Here is a 14,932-nt window from a genome sequence, read left to right as displayed (position 1 = left end):
ACCATGCGGTGTTTTATATACAGGAGGGTCAGCGTGAACTACGGGACCTGACTGCCGCTTCTCTGGACCGGCTGTTGGAGGGACACACTGCCCTGCAGCTCCATCAGGGGGCGCTGAAGGAAGGGCAGGAGCGGCTGGATGCCTCAATCAGTGGCAACTTGCGGCGACTGGCGGATGAAAAGGCCCTGATCAGTACCGGCCAAGAGCTGGTAGCACAGCTCATCCAAGGCGTTGCACAGAGGATGGGTCAGGCGCTCAGATTATTAACATGATTTATATATCTTAATTAGACAATCTGAAACGATTCCCTTCAATAAGTAGCCATAATACCTTTCTTACATCAACATATTGTCTAAACAGAGAATATGACTGAGCAGTTGAAAGGTCAAGGTTCTGAGGTGAATCAAGGTCATCAAGCCATTATGGAGGACCTGGCAGAGGTCCGAGGTCGTGCTCAGGACATCTACAGTAAAATGGGTGAGTATCATTTTGGTCTTGAATTGATTGTGTGATTTCTGATCTTGTTCTTTAACCTCAACCACTGAAAATGCCAAATGACCATTTTTAGATGAGGAATTAGCCACCTTATTTTTTTTAATCATGCTGCAGAAGAGAACATGGCTGAATTTCTGCAACAGCAGGACAACACCGCCCACTTCTACTCTGAACTCCTGGGAAAGCTGGAGCGCATGAACGGCACTCTGGGATACATGCTGCTTTACCTGGATAACATGCAGAGTCGGCTGGAGGACCGACTGCATCTCATTCAGGGCTACCTGGGATGGGCAGGTATCAACCAATCTGCAGTCTGCTCCAACCTTTTCCTGGGCGTGGTCCAGGGACCAAAGCTCTATATGCACATGCAGAACGACCTTCTGCAAGAGCTTGTACGGTACCATTTTGATTATCACAAATTCTTGTCTTTACAGGTTTGAGTCTTTGTGCAGTTTGGACCTGTGTGGTGCATGCTGGGTACTTCCTGCTTTGCGCACTGCTGCTGTCTTTCCTGCAGTGTCCAGCTTTCTCCCGACTGTCTCTGCTGATCACTGTGCCGGTCAATGCAATTGCTGAGGTTAACCAGCAGCCGGCCTTTGACCTTTTTACACTCACGCTGCTGCTCTTCTCTCTTTCAATGGGTGAGTAAACATGAGATCTGGGAGTTTTTCCTTATCCTTATTTTCCATTTACATTTTTGCATTATGTATTGACATTGTCCAAGGTCGCTGGTTTGTGCTGCGGTTGTTGTGGGTCCTTTCTACAATCTGGGGAACGTTACCCTGCCGTCCTCTACCAGCTCCTCCAAGTAAGAGCCATGATGAGGTGAAGACCACCCCGACCGAGTCCCCCACGTCGAATCGGTAAATCCCACCATGCAGCCTCTACTTTTAACACTGATTATATGGATGTTCCGTAAAAGATTATGTTTGCGCAGGTCTACAGAGCATCAAATATGACTTCGATTATAATACATCGATTATTCCCCCCAGTAGGGATTTTCTGGACTGTGACCTGGATTTGGACCCTGTTGATCATGACAGTTTTTTGGCAGGTGCTCTGCTGTACTCAACTCCTCAATTACATTTCAAGTTGACTGAAATTGCACTTTTGAGCTAATACAGAGCACCTTTTATTGCCTTGCTGAAGGTGACCCAAGCATGGTGGCCACGTCACCCCCGCAGGCCCATGGGCTTCCCAGATTCAGTCACTGCAGCCAAATCACAACCAGCCATTCAACTCCCAGACTCAAAAGCTGGCCTAACCTGGCAGGAGTGAGTACAGTCGAAACGCACAATTCAATTTCGAATGAGTTATGACCTGCCTAAAACCTGTTTTTGTGTATTTGTAGCAGGGCGTTTTTGACGTTCCCCAAAGAAATCTTGGAGGTGTTTTGGATGCTGTGGATCCACCACATGGCTGCAGCCCTAACCAGTCAGTGTCAAGCAACAGGTGAGATGTTGGTCAAAATGGAGTGTCCAGAAGAATGGTTCCAGTGTAATTATAAAGAAATTGTACATTTGTAAAATAACCATGTTTATATGCAGTAGATGCATTTTCATGAAATGTAATTATTATTATTATTATTATTATTTTTTATACAGTTCTTTTTCAGGTCGGCCTTTGTGCAGTGGTACCACGAAGCTGGGACAGCCATGCAAGAAGAGGGCACTACAGGGTCAGGACTTCTGCCGTGTCCATGAAGGAGGAAATGCCTCCCACAACCGTCTCTGAAAATGTTGAAAAGTCAACTTTTTAATATATTATATTCAGTGAACATCTCATCTCCTCAACTAAGCACTTTTGACAGCTTTGAAATAACCAACTTGATGTTTATTTGTTTGGCTCCATTTTGATTTTACACTGTACCAGCACTTTTTTTTTTTTTTTTTTTTAATACTGTGTAAGCATGCTACATTGATGTTTGTCTACTGTGCAGTATTTATAATAAATGCTTTTATATACATTAGCTCCACCCTTCAAATTTTATTTAAAATCGACATTTAATGATAAATGTCCGACTACCAGGGATTTTTTTTTGGGCGGGAACAATGGTTGCGTCATTTCCGGTTCTGTCTTAATTAATCGCCGCTTACGAGCTAATAAAGACGTGTTGAATTAATCCAGATTTACGACCAAATTTCTCCGGTCCTCCATCACAGCGTCTCTCAAGGTGCTAGGAAAGCGTTCATCTAGACTCTCCCGTTAGACCAGGGGTCCCCGCTTCGTCTTCGGAAAGAAAGTAAAAATTCAAGCGTACTTTTACACTTTAAAGCGCGGTTTCGATATTCGCGTTTTAAGTTTTCTCGTCGCTCAAAATGTGCGTGACAAGAAGTTTACCACCCGAGCAGTTAATGGTTTCAGAATCGGAATCCTCTCGGGGCGGGTGAACAAGTTGTAAGTAAGTTGTGTGGAGTTTCGCCTCGTTTCGTGTCGAAAAGAATTTGTCTTTAGTGGAAACCGGGTCCGGACGGGGTTTTAAGTGTTAAAAGTTTGCAGACCCCCGCATTAGATGTAAAAAAAAAAAAAAAGGAAAGGCCACACAGAAAAGCGTTCAAAAAAACAGTTTTAGTGCTATTTATCTTTTTATTATTTCATTACAGAGATAAAGGTTGCTGAAAGGTCTTTAAAGGAAACTAATAGCATTAGTGACTAAACACGTGTGAAATGTAAAGCTGTATGACGTGTACGTTATGAATTAATATGCAACTTGTTGACGCGATGACGTCACCGACGTGGAAATTTCTGGCAGCTTTCGGGCGAGCAGCGACGGTCTAGTCAAAAACACACAGTAATAATAAACTTTTTTTTGATCGTTGAAACCTCGGATCGTGAGCGAGATTTTTTTTTATTAGATTTGAAATTTAAGATCTTCGATATGTTCACGATAATACATTCTTTCCGTTTCAGGCGAATGACTGGGACAATGCTGCAAATCTCCATCCTGAAGGTGAGTACCTGACCTCTGACCCCCTGGCCCCTGGACATTGAGGCTGGCAATGACGAGGGCGGGTCTCGCCGTGCAGGTGGAACACCCTGGGTGCCTGTGGGCCAGAATAATGAAGGGTGGCGGCGCTCCCCTGCACAGCCAGAGCGAGTACGACCAGCTGCAGGTCGGAATGAACCTCTTCTACCACAAGGTCGACCTGGACATGGAGAGGCTGAAGTGCCCTTCCCTACAGGAAGGACAGGTATGGCGGTCACCTTGGGGGGCGTCACGTCGCCCCTTGCACTTTTGAGCGTTTGAATATAAATCAAGAGCGTCAGGAATCAATTCGTGATCGTTTGAAGGGTTATTAAACCAAAAAAAAGACATGCATTTCTGGGACCTGCTGAATTACCATGAGAGAGAGAGAAAAAAAATTCTGTCCATTATTTCTTGGTAAACCACACATTTCTACAATATTTGGAATGCAGATAGTGGTGGAAAACATGAAATAAGTGCCGTTGTTTGAGCAGATTAGCTTGGCCACACCTACTCAGATCATTTATAAAATTAATAGCACACCTCACACAATAGAGTACTAAAACTGTAATAATAAATATTAAAGAAATAAATTGTTTTATACGACTCAAATTTATCTTTTCACACCGAACCATCTCGTTGAAAAAGTTGATTATTGGACTGGAATAATACAAAACCTTTTTTTGGGGAATTGCACGCATAATGGCAAGCCACATGTCAAACGTTGCAGTGAGGCGGTATCGTTATGCGGTGCTTGGGGGACCACAGCCACACCATCCACCCCACAGCTCCGCCACTGACCAAAGCACATGTACAGGGTGGGCCATTTATATGTATACACCTTAATAAAATGGGAATGTTTGGTGACATTGAACACATTTTATAAGTGGTCAAAAACTTGTAAATAACTCATGAAAGAATAAAGTAAATCCGAGCACACCATTGTTTTTCTTGTGAAATTATTAATAGATTTGATGTCTCACATGACCCTCTTCCTATTGAAAAAATAAAAGTTGGATCCAGTGGCCGACTTCAAAATGGCCACTATCACCACCCATCTTGAAAAGTTTGCCCCCTCACATATACTAATGTGCCACAAACAGGACGTTAATATCACCAACTATTCCCATTTTATTAAGTTGGATCCAAATTAATGGCCCACCCTGTACATAAACAGCATAAGTCATTCATGCTGTTTTCTTGTGTTAATTTTGTCGTGCTGTACAGTTTTAAAGGAGCCGTGTCTGTGTTGTTGCCCTTGCAGGTGTGTGTGGCCTTTTCCCCCATGCTGAGGAGCTGGTGTCGGGCTGTGGTGGACACAGTTTTCGTGGACACACAGGCCAGATGCTTCTTAGTGGACCATGGAGATCACCTTGTCGTTAGCACTAAGGAGTATGCATGCTTTTGTCACGCACTCTCAGAAGCATTGTCTTTACACTTATTGTTTTTTTTATTTTATTATCACATGTATAGTGTTGTTATTGTTATTCCGTGAATGTATTTTAGTCAAAAGTGCACCATTTTAATGCTGCCTGAAGTAGGGTTGATTGTTGCGACAGCAGAAGCACTCCAGTGAAATGTAGAATCGAGGGTTTCTGGACTACGTTTGCCCTGCAGTGTCCGAGCGCCTCTGGACAAGTTCCTGCATCTGCCGTTCTGCGTGAGGAAGTTTTGTCTGGCGGGGATCCATCCCCTAAAACTGCAGGTGTCCATCAGTCAGGAGAAGGCTCAGCTTGTGTAAGAGAACCACACACACACAAACCTTTTTTATGTAGGTACTGATGCGAATTCAAGGTTTCCACATGCCTGCCTGTCATTGCTCAGACTCATTTTTTGGTTTGTGTCAGACCGTCAACAAACTGGGACAGTTCAGCTACACACTACCTGTACAAACTCATACAAGGTGAGCAGAAACCGATCACAATCCTAAAGCCTGCCCCGCTGGGTGTGCTTGTAGTGTTTTGAGATTGTGTATGTGTGCATGTTTGCGAACCCGCCTCCCCTGGGTGCTTCTGGTGCAGTAAAGCCATTTGCACTCTGTGGCGCAGCTTCTAGCAGAGCAGAGGTGCTGGTTGTTAAAATGGAGGGCGACTGTGCTGCGATAGACCTCTACCTGACCATCCATGGCGTGAAGGTGCGCCACTGTTTTATATATTTTTTTACATACATTAAACCGCATGTTTGCCGTTCTGCCTGTAAACAAATAATTAGTGTTTTTTATTTTTTTATTTTTTTATATTTGTGCCTTTCGTCGGTTTGCAGATTTATGTGAATGACGACTTGGTTTTGAAGAAGTTTGCTCGTTGCTCGAGGGATGTGGAGCCTGTTGCCTTTTCGTCTGACTTCTCCAACCCCAAAAAGTTCCTGGCCCTTAACGGGTTTGCTCTGAGGTCCCGTCCGACTGATAAAATGAAGAGCAACAGTTTCTCAGCGGGTGAGCTATTTATTAAAACCAGCATATGTTTTTCATACAGTTGACCATAACATTACACTCTTAATGGTTTTAATGTATTGGAAGAAACGGCCCAGCTGGAAACCGAGAAAGTGAGCCCACCGAATGAGCCGTCCACTGGCAAAGTGCTTGTAGGTCCCAAACAAATCCCCGTTCTTCTTTTTCCCCTCTGACCCTAGAACAGAGAATAAAACTTTTATCGTAAGCAGGTGGCAAATGGAGGTGAAAACTGTGACTTGCCAGATGATGCAGAGAAAAGGTGAGTGAGTCTTGTCCAATACCACGGACACCGTTTGTTGCATGTTGGGTATAGTTAGGTATAGTTTTTATATATATATTTTTTTTCCTTTTTCAGTGTGCGTGAGGAAACCGAATCATCTCTGGCTCAGGAACTCTTCAAGCGTCTGAGCTTGATCAGGTCCGTATTCAGTCTGCATTCCTTTAAACTGCTGCAATGCCACCTCCACGCCTTTGTAAGGACGATTGCAACTGCTTTCTTTAGGTTCATGAAGTTCCTGAATCCCGAAAAAGCAGTGAACGGAATGTCCAGAGTGAGTTTTCTTCGACAGGGCGCTATTTATGCCTTTCAATGTCTCAATGTCAAGTTTGGACTGATCGGTTTCAGTTCGGTTTCCTTCAGTGCGAGGAACAGGACAGGAAGGATGATGAAGAACGGGACCTTCCTGAGATGCCGGCACTGGAGGTTGACATTGTGGATTTGGAGCTTATGTCAGAAGAAATCTCAGGAACCAGGTTATGGTATAGCCCTTTCTGACCAGGAAAAGCCAGAAGGGCCTCTAAATCTTCCTTCAGAACATCACTTCACAAATAGAGAATGTGGAATTTTGTATTTATTCTTAGACTATTAAATTAATTATATTTACCAGGTTTGTATTATTATGTTTTTAATCCTTAGCTCTGGGTGTGAAGAACTTGAGCACCCCAAGGGTTTACAGAACACTGAGTTAAGGTAGAGTGTTAATCATGGTTGTGTTTGAATTTAATGCTTGTCATTGCACTACAATGGTGCACTACACGTGACTTGTTAATAAATGCAAGTATATATAGAGAGGCAAAGGTCACAAAGGTTAGACTTGACTGTGCAGTCTTTGTGCAAGGCTTTGTGCTCTGATGCACAACTTACAGAGAAATTATGGTTTTTATTTATAAAACGTGTTCTTTATCGGGTTTTTCCCCTTCCCCAGCTGTATTGCCTCCAGCGACCTGTCTGAGTATCCAAACCAGCAGCAAAGTGTAAAACAGCAGAAGACTGAAGATCAGCTGGCCTGTGCCAGGTTCGTCTATTTACTTGTATCGTTTGTCTGTACGTTTGTCCTTTGTGGAAAAATATCCGCTCCGCTGTTGCTTGCCTTTTTGAAAGCAGCCTAATGACTAATGTTCTTTGCAGAATTTTATCCCGCCCATTGTTGTTCTCTCTGTCTCCCCTCAGCCAAGAGATTGTCCTCCTGGTTAAATGATGTCCTGGACTCAGATTAGATTCCATTGTTTACAAAGTAGATCTCAAAATGTCCCAACAAGGCAGGAAAACTGTGGTGGCCTAGCGGTTAAGGAAGCGGCCCCGTAATCAAAAGGTTGCCTGTTCGAATCACGACCCGTCAAGGTGCCACTGAGGTGCCTACTGCTCACTAAGAGTTAAATGCAGAGGACACACATTGTTGTGTGCCCCGTGTGCTGTGCTGCAGTGTATCACAATGAGAAACACTTCACTTTTATTAGCTATAAGACTGAGAAGTTTATTCTAGCATGGTGTTCTAAAACAAATGCATGAAATTGTGCTCTTTACAGACTGATGCAGTTTATAAATCCTGGTCCTCTAAATCTCGATCATTCGGAATCGGTTAACGACACAGTAAGGCTTACGTTACTAATTACTTTGGTTTTTGCACACACACACACACACACACACACACACACACACACATATATATATATATATATATATATAACAGGCCGTGTGTGTGTGTATATATATATATATATATATAATCTTTGTCTTGTTCAGAATGTTTACCATGAACCTTATAAATCCGGTGTTGTGGTTCAGTCTGCTGTCCCCATTGACCCTTGCACTAGTCTGGACAATGGTCCCATTACAGAGCAACTAAGAAAGGTAGGATTTGGAATATTAAGTTTGGTTAGCCACATATTGAGTATTAAACATGTGTTTGTAGTATTTTTGTCACTCCTTGATGCTCAGTGTCTTATTTGAGGGTTCCTATATTTAACGTTTGTCTACGTTGCCACTTTTTCTGACACCCTGTACACATGGTGCTGTGTGGTGTTCGGGCTTTCCTCCAGTATCTACTGAGGAAGAAATACAGTGGGCCGGGCGTGGCAGAGTGTTACAGCTGGCCAGCGGTGGCCCGAGGGTGTGATGTGGTGCTGGTGTCCCGCAGTGGAGACGACCCCGTCTCTTACCTGCCGCCGCTTATCAGCCACCTGCAGCTGTCCACCATCTTCAGTGCCCACATGAGCCACAAAGGGGTGAGGTGGTTTACTTTCTTGTTTTTAATGGAACACTATTAGCTTAATACAGTATGTGCACTGATGTTATGGAGATAAATGCATTTATAGCTAATGATTTGATTCGGTTCCTCAGCCTGTAGCGGTGATCCTGTGCCCTGGCTGGGAGAAAGCTCAGCGTGTTATGTATCTGCTGGAGGAGACGAGGGCTACGCAGAATCTGAATCCGGCATTGGTGCTGCTGGGGATGGATCAAGATGAAGCAAGAGCAACAAAAATCCACAACAACTGTATGAACGACTTTTTTTTTTTTTTTTTTTTTCCTTCATGCTTCTCCAGCCCATCCCAAGATTGCGGCACTGACCGCTCTCTGTTGGGACAGGTCAAGTTCTGGTGACCACACCCTTCAGCCTGGTGCGAATGCTGGCCTGCCACTGCTTCCTCTTCCTGGGAATCTGCCACCTGGTGCTGGACGAGGTGGACTTGCTTTTTTCACGCGCTACTGAGGAGGTGGGTCATCATTTCACGTCTAGTACAGAAAGATCACATCAAATTATGGTCCAAATCTTGTCCGGAGCTCGAATATGGCTGCCATGTAAATGATCTCTTTCCCCTCTCTCCAAAGATGGCCACTGTCTTGCAGCATTTCAAAAAGGTCCTGTCCAGAGAAGAGCGGACCTCGTGCCCACAGCAGATCATTGCTGTCGGCATGCACTGGAGCGCACAGGTGGGGGCTCTTATCAGAGACCACATGAGCGACCCCAGCATCATCATCACGGTGAAGGAAGAGGCCGCCCTGTGTGGCGGTGTGCATCAGGTCCGCAGCCCGAACTACACAGTTTTCAAACTCACAGCCGCTTTGCCTCTGATTTCATGAGCACGACGATATGCTTCTTACCATAGTAAATGGTAAAGCATATTGTTCAGCTACATTTTTGGGGTTACCCGTTAAAGCCAGCAAGGGTCCCAGTACTTTATTATCCACCTCAGGTTGTCCTGCTGTGTTTGGACTGCACTAAGATGTCTGTGATGCTTGGGGCTCTGGACCTGACTCCTTCTGTCCCTCAGAAGACCTTGATAGTCACCAATTCAGTGGAGGAGGTGGAAGATGTTTACAAGGTAAAGAGAAAGTAGTTCTTTCATAACTGGTCTTTTCTGGTCACATGTTGTCATTTATATTGTTATAGTCGCTCACCATGACGTCAGCCTTTTCCCTGAAAGCCCACGAGGGCCTAACATACAAGTTTGACTTTGTGATAAAGCAGTGGAGGAGAGACATTGGACCAGGCACTCATGTGATCTTGGGTAAAGAAATTCTAAATATTTTGTTTTTTATATTTATCTATACTGTTTTACACTACTCAGAATAAGGTTAAACACAGTGTTTTTTTCCCCTGTCAGTTATCACAAATGACTGCATCAAGGCTTTAGGAATCATGGATGCCAGCTGTGTGGTGCATTATGGGTTTCCAGCCTCCCCAAAAATCTTTGGGGAACGTCTGTTTTGCATGTCTGACAACTTTTCGAAGGTTAGCTGTGCCATTCTTGTTTGGGCTTTTTGTCCAGAAGGGGTCACCCTTGCCTTTTATTGGTTGGTAATGCCCAGTTTTTAACTGCAGAGCACTCTGGGTGTAGATGGATGTTAGATCATGGGGACTGATTAGGATCAATGAGTATTGATCCACAGCATCTTAGCAATGTGCATAAATTCAAGTGATATCATACTGCAGCCTCTTTATAGAACACTGGTAATTGTGAATTACATGATAAATTTCCTAATTAACATTTTTTTATTATTATAATTTTTTTTTTTTTGCTTTAGGCTTATGCGGTCTCGCACTGTCACGCTAAATCAATCCTGCTGCTGTCAGAGCAGAACGTTCGCCACTTCTCAGGCGTGCAGCGTTACTTGAAGCGCACCGATGCCCTGCTGCCCCCTGACCTCCTGCAGTTTGCTCAGGGATTCCAGCAGGCCAAGGAAGAGCAGAAGACCGACCGTGACCTCTGTAGCTACATAAAGACCCTGGGGTTTTGCAGGTTGGTTGTAATACTTTTCATTTCATAAAGAAAATACTGTCAACTGCTCTCCTTTTCAGGGACAGTTCAGTGTGTCCCGACAGACATGTCATCAGCAAAACCCAAGATCAGCCCCAACATCCAGAGTCGGGTTCTGTTCAGGTCAGTCAGTTTAGATACCACTTTGGTTTAGAGTCACAGCTCTTTGCCATGAACAAACTTACAAGTTTGATATGTTATAGGGCACTGGGTTTAGTGCATCTGTTGATTTAAACACCATATTAATACTAACCAAAACCCCATGTGCGGTAGGTCCTACCATTGTGTATAAAGAGCGCCACCCATTACTATGGACGCATTATAAGCAAAAATGATGATTGCTACAAGAAGTTTGCGGCTGAGATGGCAGAGTACTACGCCAGCGAGAAGCCCTGGGCTAAAGACGTTTCAGAAGGGCTTATTTATGCTGTTCAGGAGGAGGATGTGTACCACAGGTATAACCCAGCAGGAGGCCACCGTCCAACGTGGCCACAGATAAAGAGGAAAAAGTCTTAATAAAACTTAATAAATACTGTAATCCCTTTTGTTTTTACTGTGTCTCAGGGTGCAGATTGTATCTGTCCCAGATAAAGGGCACCAGCTCTTCCACAGTGTGGTCGCACACTTCCTGGATGAGGGACGGACACAGAGCGTGAAGTCACACCAGCTGCTGCAGCTGCCTGCCCATTTGCAGAAGCTTCGTCCTCAGGCCGTGGAGATGATCCTGTGCAGGGTCAGGCCCATCGATAGCGAGGTGGACTGGAACTCGAAGGTCATCACCAGTCCTGCTGTTTATTTAAATTCTACGTGAAGAGTTTTGGTTGTGCGTAAAGGATGTTACTATCCAGCCACTAATGAACTAATTATCATTAGACTCTAGATTTCTGTAATCAACTTCTAGTAAAATATGAATTATTCTTTTAGGTCACTAGAGTGATAAGTGAGAAAATCAGAGGAAAGCTACATTATGCCAAGGTGGTCCTTTGCCTGGGAAATACGATCTGGGTGGATCCCCTGGTAAAGAATAATGAAATGTAAATGAATTCCGTACAGACATCGCTACACCATTCAGACATGCTGTGTTACATCAGGTGCACATGACGTGGATACCAGGCCTGAAGACCTATATCAATGAGTACAGCGTCCATACTGAGATCCTGGACACAGGGATGGGAATTGCTAACCCACAGCACTTGGACCTGCTGAAGGAGCTGAGCAGAGGGTCAGCAGCCATGGAGGAGTCCTCTGCCCCTGATAGGTTTGCATGTTTAGCTTCTAGTTTTGGTATAATGGTAGCTTGCAAGTGTGACTTCTTGACCAAGGTGTTTCTCCACTCTCGTAGCACCAAGGCTGATTCGGAGCCGAAGGATCTTGCAGCAGATACAACCCCTGCCAGCAGAAACCTGACCAACGGCGAGAGCCACTTGCCATCGCAGGGCCTGCCTGCCAGCCGCCTGACTCTGGACCCTGAATGTGAAGGTGTCCTCAGCCTTACTGCGGCCCTGACACAGCTCAGGTCTGGTTCAATCATGTCCACCAACACTGTCAGTCAACAACACAATAAAGCCCCACAGAATACTGACACTGGAGTTGGTATTTGATGAAGGTGATTGACAATGTCTTGTGAAGCATTGCAGTTGTAATTACTGTAAAAGTGTAATCACTTTTTCCATTCCGTAGAACCAGTGGGTTCATTTTATTTTTTTTCTAGTAAAACGCAGACACAACTTCCTGGCATTGTGGTTTCAGGAATGGTGTTGATGACGTCATTTCCGTGAATGCCCGCTCAACTTCTATAGGCCGCTCTCCTCCTCGTCCCGCCTTTTAGTCTCCTCATTAGCGTTTAAAGACACCGAAATGGCGCGTCCTGGGAAAATCTCATTGTGGGACTGGATCAAAGCAGCTGTAATTCTGCACCATGGCTGGAATTTTAGAAAGATATTAGGAGACACAAAATTTGGGACCTTTAACCCAGAGAGTCTCCAGGGGGACTGTCCCTGTCACTACTGATTTTAAGGCGCACTGGATAAGCATTTAGACGGTTAATGCATCAAAGTCCATGGACATTTTCCCTGCCTGTATGTTACAGGGTTCCTACAGACATTAAAAACCTAGAAAAGTCATGGACTTTGGAAAGAGAATTTTCCACGAAATAAACCTATTAAGTTTTGGAAAAGACATTGCAATCTGACACATGAATGTATAACGAAGTGCATAGTTACCGTAAGACTGTGAGAGAAACGTTTACAACGTTTAAAACTAGCGCAGGTCTGTAGTAACTTTGCCGTCTTTACGTAGTGAAAAAGTCATGTAAATTACAGCTGATGATCTACGCCCGAACAAGATGGCTCCAGGTTCAAGAAACACTGTCGTTTAAGTGAAGCTTTTCAGTTGCCTTAGAGTTATTAAAAAGTCATGGAAATGGCCATAATTCTGTTCATAGGGACACTGGGAATCTACAAGGGAATCTTGGACATTATTCTGCACCTGAAAATAAAACATGGATCACCACTGGTACCACTGACCAGATATGCAGCAAGGAAGACATCAGTGTGGATAAAGTCCGAAGGTATGAGGTTCCTCAGAGCCACCGTGTAATTCAGGAATAGTTTTCTACGGCCAGTATCTGTCTGTGGGGGAAAATGGTCATGGTTGTTTGTCTCCGTCTCAAGTTTTCATCCCCAGATAAAATGGCACCAGAACCAGGACAAAGTTTTTCTGCACATAAAACTGATCAACCCTCTCATGCAGAAGTGCGAGTTCTTCTCTGACAGAGTGATATACAGGTTTGATGCTTTATACGGCACGCATTAAGATCTCTGAATGTTCTGTGTAATGAAAGTAACTAACACCTTGTTGATCTTTGTAGTGCACACATGATTAACAAGAAGTATTGTGTCGATCTGGAGCTGATGTGGGACGTTATTGCAGACAAGTGCTCATGGGAAATGAAGTGTAATGAACCAGTGATTGAATTGGTGAAGAAGGAACACAGGGAATGGAGCACTCTTCTGAAATACAAGGTAATTCTGCCAGCTTTGTGAAGTGTTGAATGGTTCGTCTTGATGTAACTGTAAGGGTAACTGTAGGGTGTTAGTAGCCTAGTGGGTAACAAACTCGCCTATGAACCAGAAGACCCAGGTTCAAACCCCACTTACTACCATCGTGTCCCTGAGCAAGACACTTAACCCTGAGTGTCTCCAGGGGGGACCGTCCCTGTAACTACTGATTGTAAGTCGCTCTGGATAAGGGTTTCTGGTAAATGCTGTAAATGTAAATGTTCACGTGTAACTGCTAGAGCTACTTCCCACAAGCAGTCAGAGCTCTCAATGCACTGCCACCACCAGAACACTGTTAAACTCAACAACAATACACTTCCAGCCTTATGCACCTGATCTTTGCTCATATCTGCTCTTTTTGCACATTCCTTCACATTTTGCACGTGTTTGTCTTCTCTTTCAAATTCAAATTTTATTTGTCACATACATAGTCCTACACTGTGTGATATGCAGTGAAATGCTTTTTGCGACTACTACAGGCCACAGTATTGCAAATGTTGCAAGTATACAATGAACCAATATGCAAATATTGCAAACATAACCAAATATTACACTTTTACGTCTTTAACATAAAATATGTGTAACTGGTAGGGTGAAGGTGTGCAAATGAGTTAAAGACAATGTTTACCGTCAAACCAGAAAAGAGAAAAAGAGCCATAAAAAAGAGCAGTAAAGTAAAAAGCACAGAGTGATTTTGTGCAAATGAGTCCGGAGTGATTGGAGGTAAAAGTGAAAGTGCTGGAGTTCTATGTACTGTTGTTGTTGTCTCCTGTTGTGTGTCCTGTTTGAATTATCCTGCATATCTGCTTACAAGCGTACATGATGTCCTGTTCGACCTGTTCATTGTACAGAAAAGTTCTACTTTTCTCCTGTAGAGATAACCTTTACAGCATTTAAGCTTTAGTTTTAGTTAGTATAGTTTAGTGTGTGTATATACACAAATATTTTTCTCACTATGTGGGGGTCTGTGTGAAACTTTATTTCAATACACGGTATACTGTCGAACTGACCATAAACCCATCTTGAATAGTGATGTGTGTGTGTGTGTGTGTTTTTTTTTTTTTTTTAACTTACTCATGTGCTCTTCTGAATAGAATGCATGTGTTGGGTATGACTTTGACTACATTGAAGAAGGCAAGGTGAAGGTACTGAACGGTAAGACTTGGGCATTTTCTTAAACACGTGGGTGTGGGTCTGATATCACACCTGGAGGAAAAAACGGACTGCTGATTATTATTACACAAGTGATACGATGTACTGAACATTTCAGTGAGTGTTTGTGCTCGTAGGTGACCGGTTTGAGGAGGACGCTGGAGAAGAGGGCTGCTATGTGAATTTGGATAGCGGGAGTGAGAGTGACTAATGTGTTATCGCAGTGGGTGTGACACATGTGACAACTAATCACCTACATATTTGGGAGCA

At 43.8% G+C, this 14,932-nt stretch overlaps 2 protein-coding genes across 7 annotated transcripts in view; both read left to right on the top strand.

The window, feature by feature from the left end:
• The window catches only part of LOC114766810 (protein brambleberry-like), a 480,412-nt gene extending 478,048 nt beyond the window's left edge, over nt 1–2,364 (top strand). For 2 of the 4 annotated variants that reach the window (XM_028958061.1, XM_028958060.1), the window contains exons 5-13: nt 24–246; nt 361–477; nt 610–789; nt 930–1,136; nt 1,220–1,358; nt 1,488–1,549; nt 1,645–1,769; nt 1,847–1,947; nt 2,100–2,364. In XM_028958061.1, the coding sequence (XP_028813894.1) occupies nt 24–246; nt 361–477; nt 610–789; nt 930–1,136; nt 1,220–1,358; nt 1,488–1,549; nt 1,645–1,769; nt 1,847–1,947; nt 2,100–2,229 (1,284 nt within the window). In that variant the 3' untranslated portion in view covers nt 2,230–2,364. The remainder of the gene's footprint in view (nt 1–23; nt 247–360; nt 478–609; nt 790–929; nt 1,137–1,219; nt 1,359–1,487; nt 1,550–1,644; nt 1,770–1,846; nt 1,948–2,099) is intronic. The other 2 variants (XM_028958062.1, XM_028958063.1) reach the window with 2 other exon arrangements.
• A 233-nt stretch (nt 2,365–2,597) lies between these two features.
• tdrd12 (tudor domain containing 12) lies at nt 2,598–14,931 on the top strand. 3 transcript variants are annotated; one of them, XM_028958024.1, is made up of 36 exons: nt 2,598–2,737; nt 3,406–3,445; nt 3,522–3,686; nt 4,725–4,852; nt 5,078–5,197; nt 5,308–5,363; nt 5,509–5,594; nt 5,723–5,894; nt 5,979–6,043; nt 6,122–6,171; nt 6,268–6,330; nt 6,415–6,463; nt 6,553–6,665; nt 6,829–6,882; nt 7,118–7,207; nt 7,719–7,782; nt 7,936–8,043; nt 8,232–8,417; nt 8,533–8,686; nt 8,779–8,906; nt 9,022–9,213; nt 9,387–9,515; nt 9,584–9,701; nt 9,798–9,925; nt 10,219–10,433; nt 10,493–10,574; nt 10,725–10,906; nt 11,016–11,223; nt 11,376–11,468; nt 11,543–11,709; nt 11,794–11,967; nt 12,895–13,020; nt 13,124–13,237; nt 13,321–13,474; nt 14,605–14,665; nt 14,800–14,931. In XM_028958024.1, exons 2-36 carry the CDS (start codon nt 3,410–3,412, stop codon nt 14,871–14,873), a joined length of 4,104 nt encoding a protein of 1,367 aa, XP_028813857.1. In that variant the 5' UTR covers nt 2,598–2,737; nt 3,406–3,409; the 3' UTR covers nt 14,874–14,931. The 3 variants fall into 3 exon arrangements, with proteins under 3 accessions (XP_028813857.1, XP_028813859.1, XP_028813858.1); XM_028958026.1 differs by having other exon boundaries at nt 2,603–2,668; XM_028958025.1 differs by lacking the exon at nt 2,598–2,737 and adding an exon at nt 2,891–2,896.
• Nucleotide 14,932: the final 1 nt, after the last annotated feature.

This window comes from Denticeps clupeoides, chromosome 17 (assembly GCF_900700375.1).
Source record: "Denticeps clupeoides chromosome 17, fDenClu1.1, whole genome shotgun sequence".
Classification (NCBI taxonomy): domain Eukaryota; kingdom Metazoa; phylum Chordata; class Actinopteri; order Clupeiformes; family Denticipitidae; genus Denticeps; species Denticeps clupeoides.
Note: the sequence above shows the minus strand (reverse complement) of the source record. Positions and strands in the feature narration are given on the sequence as shown.